The sequence below is a fragment of the Salvelinus namaycush genome, chromosome 20 (assembly GCF_016432855.1).
Source record: "Salvelinus namaycush isolate Seneca chromosome 20, SaNama_1.0, whole genome shotgun sequence".
NCBI classification, from domain to species: domain Eukaryota; kingdom Metazoa; phylum Chordata; class Actinopteri; order Salmoniformes; family Salmonidae; genus Salvelinus; species Salvelinus namaycush.
Window position 1 is genome coordinate 17,146,539 of NC_052326.1, and position 8,434 is coordinate 17,154,972.

Sequence of the window (8,434 nt, forward strand, 5' to 3'; positions counted from 1 at the left end):
AGACCTATGATGATATATACACATGCATAATATCACATCGTTGTATTCACAGTGAGTTCAACCCCAGCCTTTGTTAAGTACTATTTGATGAACACTCTAAAAGCCTCATGCTTGGTTGCATTTTGTATTATGCCTTTGTAGTCCAATGGGAACAAAATTAGTCATTGTAGCCCACAAAAAAATACATACAGTAATCTGACTTGTCTGCTGTTATGTTTACAAGATATGTAGGGAGAGGTTGCATTACTCTAATTGAAGTTGAATTGTAAATTATCTACTGCTATTTGTATTTAAACTTTACTCAGGTCACGTGGCCTACATTAGCTTAGAATGTAACAGAATCATAATGTATTATGTCATGTTTTGTTTGTGGTAAAAACGAATGATCATGCATTATACCTGGAACACAGACGGAAACAGACCCGCTAGCAGCAGATGGGCCACTGTTTTTCATCCATTCTTTCACCAATAAAGACCTTTTAGCAGCTAGCAGACACTAATGAGACAGCCTATATGACATGACAGTGTGTGTGTGTGTGTGTGTGTGTGTGTGTGTGTGTGTGTGTGTGTGTGTGTGTGTGTGTGTGTGTGTGTGTGTGTGTGTGTGTGTGTGTGTGTGTGTGTGTGTGTGTGTGTGTGTGTGTGTGTACCTGCAGAGATCAATGTCTTGTGGGACTCTCATTTTGTGGCTGTTAACATGTTGTTAGCACAGTATAACACAAACACATAAGTTAGGATAGTTTAATCTATGTTGCTATGGGTGATACTTCCCAAAGTGCAGGAGCTTCCGTAGGAGAACAGAAAAGAGCAGCTGCAGTTTCATCTTTGTCCACATGATGTCAGAAACATTTCAACACCAACGGTGGCAGGATTCATGGAAACAAAAAGGAACAAAGGAAATTGTGGTATCATCCAGTTCTGGGTGCTAACGCACACACACGTACGTGCACGCATGCATACACATATGCATACACATACACACACACACACACACACACACACACACACACACACACACACACACACACACACACACACACACACACACACACACACACACACACACACACACACACACAGATACTTAACCTGATGTTTTGACAGGCAGTGTAGTCAAAGACGGATTGAATCTGCTGTGACCTGTGACGTGTCAGTGCTGTGGTGGATGGACATCATCTCTGTCTAATCCTCTAGGCAGCCTTTAGGCATGGCTCCCCCACATACCTTGTTTAGAATCACCCCCTGAGACCAGCAACAAAGCCAGGGATTGGGGAAGACAACACTAACTTGCTCCCTATCATGGAATTCACAGAAGTCTCCATTAACAATATCATTTGATTTACTTAATAACAACTGCTCTCAACAGACATACTGAGATTTCCTGAAAAAGTTTAGACTCATTTCTGAGTGGAGCGTCAGCAGTCAGATGTTTAATGACACGTGGAGTATGGCTTCTGGATGGTAGCTAGCTACAGTAGTCAGATGTTTAATGACACGTGGAGTATGGCTTCTGGATGGTAACTAGCTACAGTAGTCAGATGTTTAATGACACGTGGAGTAGAGTTTCTGGATGGTAACTAGCTACAGTAGTCAGATGTTTAATGACACGTGGAGTATGATTTCTGGATGGTAACTAGCTACAGTAGTCAGATGTTTAATGACACGTGGAGTATGGCTTCTGGATGGTAACTAGCTACAGTAGTCAGATGTTTAATGACACGTGGAGTAGAGCTTCTGGATGGTAACTAGCTACAGTAGTCAGATGTTTCATGACACGTGGAGTATGGCTTCTGGATGGTAGCTAGCTACACTAGTCAGATGTTTAATGACACGTGGAGTATGGCTTCTGGATGGTAGCTGGCTACAGTAGTCAGATGTTTAATGACACGTGGAGTATGGCTTCTGGATGGTAACTAGCTACAGTAGTCAGATGTTTAATGACATGTGGAGTATGGCTTCTGGATGGTAGCTAGCTACAGTAGTCAGATGTTTAATGACACGTGGAGTATGGCTTCTGGATGGTAACTAGCTACAGTAGTCAGATGTTTAATGACATGTGGAGTATGGCTTCTGGATGGTAGCTAGCTACAGTAGTCAGATGTTTAATGACATGTGGAGTATGGCTTCTGGATGGTAACTAGCTACAGTACTCAGATGTTTAATGACACGTGGAGTATGGCTTCTGGATGGTAACTAGCTACAGTAGTCAGATGTTTAATGACACGTGGAGTATGGCTTCTGGATGGTAACTAGCTACAGTAGTCAGATGTATAATGACACGTGGAGTATGATTTCTGGATGGTAACTAGCTACAGTAGTCAGATGTTTAATGACACGTGGAGTATGGCTTCTGGATGGTAGCTAGCTACAGTAGTCAGATGTTTAATGACACGTGGAGTATGGCTTCTGGATGGTAACTAGCTACAGTAGTCAGATGTTTAATGACACGTGGAGTAGAGTTTCTGGATGGTAACTAGCTACAGTAGTCAGATGTTTAATGACACGTGGAGTATGATTTCTGGATGGTAACTAGCTACAGTAGTCAGATGTTTAATGACACGTGGAGTATGGCTTCTGGATGGTAACTAGCTACAGTAGTCAGATGTTTAATGACACGTGGAATATGGCTTCTGGATGGTAACTAGCTACAGTAGTCAGATGTTTAATGACACGTGGAGTAGAGTTTCTGGATGGTAACTAGCTACAGTAGTCAGATGTTTAATGACACGTGGAGTATGATTTCTGGATGGTAACTAGCTACAGTAGTCAGATGTTTAATGACACGTGGAGTATGGCTTCTGGATGGTAACTAGCTACAGTAGTCAGATGTTTAATGACACGTGGAGTAGAGCTTCTGGATGGTAACTAGCTACAGTAGTCAGATGTTTCATGACACGTGGAGTATGGCTTCTGGATGGTAGCTAGCTACAGTAGTCAGATGTTTAATGACACGTGGAGTATGGCTTCTGGATGGTAGCTGGCTACAGTAGTCAGATGTTTAATGACACATGGAGTATGGCTTCTGGATGGTAACTAGCTACAGTAGTCAGATGTTTAATGACATGTGGAGTATGGCTTCTGGATGGTAACTAGCTACAGTACTCAGATGTTTAATGACACGTGGAGTATGGCTTCTGGATGGTAACTAGCTACAGTAGTCAGATGTTTAATGACACGTGGAGTATGGCTTCTGGATGGTAACTAGCTACAGTAGTCAGATGTATATGACACATGGAGTATGATTTCTGGATGGTAACTAGCTACAGTAGTCAGATGTTTAATGACACGTGGAGTATGGCTTCTGGATGGTAACTAGCTACAGTAGTCAGATGTTTAATGACACGTGGAGTATGATTTCTGGATGGTAACTAGCTACAGTAGTCAGATGTTTAATGACACGTGGAGTATGATTTCTGGATGGTAGCTAGCTACAGTAGTCAGATGTTTAATGACACGTGGAGTATGATTTCTGGATGGTAGCTAGCTACAGTAGTCAGATGTTTAATGACACGTGGAGTATGATTTCTGGATGGTAGCTTGCTATAGTAGTGACACACTGCTCTGCTCTCTGTGAATTAATGGTGGTAATTCTGTCGATAGACTATCAGATTCATCACTGACTGCTGACGAAGAGAGATGGATCTCAGTTATACCCATCTGTCTCTGGGAGAAGAGATTCTGAGGAATGTGGTTCATATTTCCAGACATAGATCCCAAACTAAGTTGCTTTATTTGCGTACATCACTGACATGATACATGGATGAGTAAGTGCAGTGCACCTTACATGGTAGCCTATGATGAACAGATAGGCTATTTGACCCTGCTTGTCATCTACAGTATGAACATTTGAACATCTTGAAAAACAATCTAGCCTTAATGGCCATGTACTCTTATCATGTCTACTGGGCTCAACCAGAAGAAGACTGGCCACCCCTCAAAGCCTGGTTCCTCTCTACGTTTCTTCCTAGGTTCCTGTCTTTCTAGGGAGTTTTTTCTAGCCAATGTGCTTCAAATTCATCTGCATGGCTTGCTCTTCGGGGTTTTAGGCTGGGTTTCTGTATAAGCACTTTGTGACAACTACTGATGTAAAACAGGCTATATAAATACTAGACTAGTCCAGGTCAGCACCTCTCAGGAATTCCCTTTATTACCGTAGTTCATCAGCACTCCTCTAGGTATTCTGTTGTTGCTATCCATCCAACAGCCCCTGGCCATGCCATGACATCATAAGCTATTAGCCACTCCCGTCCATTCTGCAGAATGACAGGCAGGTCTGCGATGTCACAGCCTCCCTGCCCACTCCGTAGAATGTGAGATGAAGTCTCTGAGAACTCCAACTCTAATGGCTCTTCTTCAGGCCATGCTCATTAGCTCTAAATAACATGGTGGTAGCGTAAAGCACCACGGCAGACACCATAATGGCAACATTAACGACCATTACACAGTCATTGGTTTTTAGAACCCTTTACTGCCACTGAGCTCGTGCATCATAACAGCATGTTCTCTGGAGTGCCCTGCCAGGCTAAGCATAATTTATTAAGGGGACTCTTAGTCTTCGTAAATGGTGTCATCCTCTCTCCCTTGTTTATGCTCTCTGTTTCTCTTTCTCTCTCTCTCTGCATCTATCTCTTCCTCTCTTTCACCCTCAATGTCTCTCTCTCTCTCTCTCTCTTTCACTTACTCACTCTCTCTCTTTTATTCTCTCTCTTTCTTTCTTTCTTTCTCTCTTTCTTTCTGTGCATTCATTCACCCCCTCACTCATTGGAAAGAAGCAGTCTTGGTGAACTCCTCCAGTCATCTCTATCTCTCAGTCGGGGGTTCTTACACAACGCTTGAGAGGATTTGCTCGTGTTCTTTTGCATAATTCCATTTAAAACCATTTTGCTGCAGATTTCACCCCTTCTCTTCCATTTGTGAGGAACAATCGACTGTAAAACAGGACTCAATGGGAGACTCCCTCTAAAACACAATAATTTGCCTCTTTTAATTGATTGGCCTATCAAAGTTGGATACGTACTCGAGAGTCCACACCATGCGTCCCCCATCCCAGTAGTGAAGAAGGAAGAATAGATGGATGGATGGAGACAGATCTTCCTGCCTGGTTTTAGCCGTCTAGCCGTGGATCACTGACTGTGATGGATCACTGACTGGCCTGGGAGGGTGGACAGTACAAGGCAGAGCAGTATGAGTGGACAATCAGAGTGAGAGGAAAAAGTTCTGTGTCAGTGCCTATTGGGCTGATATTTATTGTTAAAGGAGACGTTCATATTTTTTTCTACCAAATCAATATGTTGGTTGATTTCACTTGGTTTTGAGAAACGTACCCCAACCAGCGATAGACTTCCTCATGCTCGTTCTGCAGTACCAGGGTGTGGATAAAACATCAACAAGAGCAACAAAAACACCCAAATATGTCCTTTTAGAAATGGCAACGCTCTCAGTATAGTGCTGCAGGTCTTTAGATGTTGTACACATGAAATTGTGTCATTCAGAACTTTATCCGCAACGGTATATTCTATCTTGTTCGATTCGAGCAGTTTCCCCTATCCATCTGTGATACATCTCAGTGTAGCTTGTGACTGCGTACAGGGAAAAGTATGACTTGAGTTGCACAAAATGGAATATAACGTTGTGGATAAAGGTCGGAATGACACAATTTCATGTGTACAACATCTAACAACCTGCAGCACTATACTGAGAGCGTTGCCATTTCTAAAAGGACAATTTTTTTTTATTTTTTTTTTTTAGCTTTTGCTCATGTTTTATCCACACCCTGGAACTTCTCCTTAACATCCAACACGTCATACACATACTGTTATTTTGGTGGAAAGACACATCTGTTTGTTTGTCTATGAACGTTGTTGGAACTGTGTGTGTGTGTGTGTGTGTGCTTCATTGTATTTGAGAAAAGTGATTGAATGTGTTGTGGAGTCATGTTACTTTGGTTTGATCTGACATCATACCAATGAAACAGATCATGTTTAGCTATGTCTTGAACAGACACCTTTCATGTTATATTGAAGTATTTCATGGTTGTAATTGGTACACACCAGGTGATACTGATTATGTGACACGCAAAAGCCTTGGTAAATAATATATCTGATTCTTGATTCAAATACCATCTTTTATGCATAGATTCCTGCCAAACACAGTGGGCCCGCCAATAAATGCAGACTTGGCATTTAAATGTTTCCATTTCACAATGTTCACTAAATAAGGTTTTATGATAGAATGATGCTATATCAATGGGTAAAAACATGCTGATTGTGGCTGAGCCAATCTACTCCTACTTCCAGATTACTCTCCTCTCTATAGAATCTATTCTCTCCATACTGACCATGGCAGTTTGCTTCTGCACATTGTTCTGCCCTGTACTGTCCACCCTCTCAGTATCAGGTCTCAGGTGCTCTCTCTCTCCTGCCCCCTCTTCTCCAGCCTCCATCGTGATTCAGAAGTGGTGGTGTCAGATGAACCCCTGCATGGAGGGAGAGGAATGTAAGGTGCTCCCTGACCTCACCGGCTGGTCCTGCAACACTGGAAACAAAGTCAAAACCACCAAGGTGAGAGGACAGGGTCCTTTTCCACTCTCTCTGTGTGTGTGTGTGTGTGTGTGTGTGTGTGTGTGTGTGTGTGTGTGTGTGTGTGTGTGTGTGTGTGTGTGTGTGTGTGTGTGTGTGTGTGTGTGTGTGTGTGTGTGTGTGTGTGTGTGTGTGTGTGTGTGTGTGTGTGTGTGTGTGAGAGAGAGTAGTGGGCGAGAGAGAGAGAGAGAGAGAGAGAGAGAGAGAGAGAGAGAGAGAGAGAGAGATATGTTCCTTGGCTTGTCACAATTTTTTCCCTTGGTGATACTGAAGAATACTTGAGCTTCTATGATTATTAATTAGCAATTAATCAATACAGTCTTTGATAATGACAAAATAAAAATAATGACAAAATAATATTCTTTCATGAATCAATATGCAATCTGAATACATCAACAAAAGAAAATATCCTATCAGTATTTACAGCAGAACGTGTCCCATGAGGAACCCATGAAGTCCACACAGTACTTAGGAAAAGCCTGCTAGTTCTATCACATTCTCCAGCTTGAAGCTTACACTTACTTGTTTTCATATTTTAGAAGACAGAAAAGATTGGACAGAAGTTTGTGTACAGTAGTGTATTAGGATAATCCTCTAAGTACAGGATGGTTTGATCAGAAATAGCCAATAAAGTCCCAATGTATGTGTCACGAACCGGCTCAAAGCCCATAACAAAAGGGAGACAACGTGGAGATAAGGACTAACAAAATATATTTATTAACTAAGTACAATATAAAATGGTGTGTGTAATCAGTAATCAGTAGTGTAAGTGAGTGTTTTGCATGCATGAATGTGATAATGCAGGGTGTGGAAAGGTGCCAAAGCAAACAACCAAAAAACCACCAAGATACACAACAAAATCTGTAAAGGTGTCTGCATGGAGAGAGTCTCCTCCATGAATGGAGAAGTGGTGTATTTATCCTATGACACAGCGGGCCCAGGTGTTTCCCATGTAGCTGACGACCCTCCCAACTCCGCCCACCGACATCCTAATAAGGAAACAAGAACAAAGAGAGAATACGGCAGACAGAGTGGGAGGGTCGTCACATATGTGACATAAATGGGAAGTTCATGGAAGAAAAGACCCAATCATCTGTGGAGCCCCAAGTGAGCAATGTTTGCAAAGATCTGGAAAGAGGGATGGAAAATGGATGCCATAGAAAACACAAAGCTGCACATAATGTAGGTACAGACTGTAACAGTAAACCAGACAAGCAGTATGATAATCACTGTTGTTTATATGAGATACATATATTTTAATGAAAGCCCTTCACCTCCTTTCTACAGTAATATTTTAATGTGTGGAAGTTAATTTGCGGGACCGACTGATGGACAGGGGTGAGGGTGTGTGTATTGTCGGATGGAGCAGGTGTGGTTTACTCACAGGTGAAATATAAAAATAAAAACAGTTGTAGGGAGCACACAGGCACCGTAAGAGTAATTACTCAGAGAGACGGAATAACAGCAGAACATCTGTCGCATTCATTAGAAAGCATTATGGCTAGGGGATCCATGGAGGCTTTCAAATTAAGTCCTAATTATATTGGTGAGGGGGATATACGGAAGGATGAATGGTCGCAAAGAGACTGCCGTTAGAATTAATAACCCTGGGTCTCTGAACAACTGAAAGACTGATATGTGAAGTCATCACCATCCTCTATCGCTTTTTCTCTCCCTCTTTGACTGTCTAGCTAATCAGCTGTTGAGGGAGGGTGAGGGAGCGAGGGGGAACCGTGCTTCATCAACGGACATGAATTCTGCATTTGCTCAGTGTGGAACAGGAGCACAGCTATTAGGAGACGTGGTGGCAGATGTCTCAGGAGATTGCTGCAACGAAACCGACTCCACGGCAACTG

The 8,434-nt window shown here is 42.3% G+C and overlaps 1 protein-coding gene across 1 annotated transcript in view; it reads left to right on the forward strand.

Moving 5' to 3' along the window:
* The window catches only part of LOC120065614 (chemokine-like protein TAFA-4), a 36,601-nt gene extending 28,427 nt beyond the window's left edge, over positions 1-8,174 (forward strand). Inside the window, exons 3-4 of the mRNA XM_039016672.1 lie at positions 6,436-6,560; positions 8,130-8,174. Coding sequence (XP_038872600.1) covers positions 6,436-6,560; positions 8,130-8,174 — 170 coding nt within the window. The remainder of the gene's footprint in view (positions 1-6,435; positions 6,561-8,129) is intronic.
* The last annotated feature ends 260 nt before the right edge of the window (positions 8,175-8,434 follow it).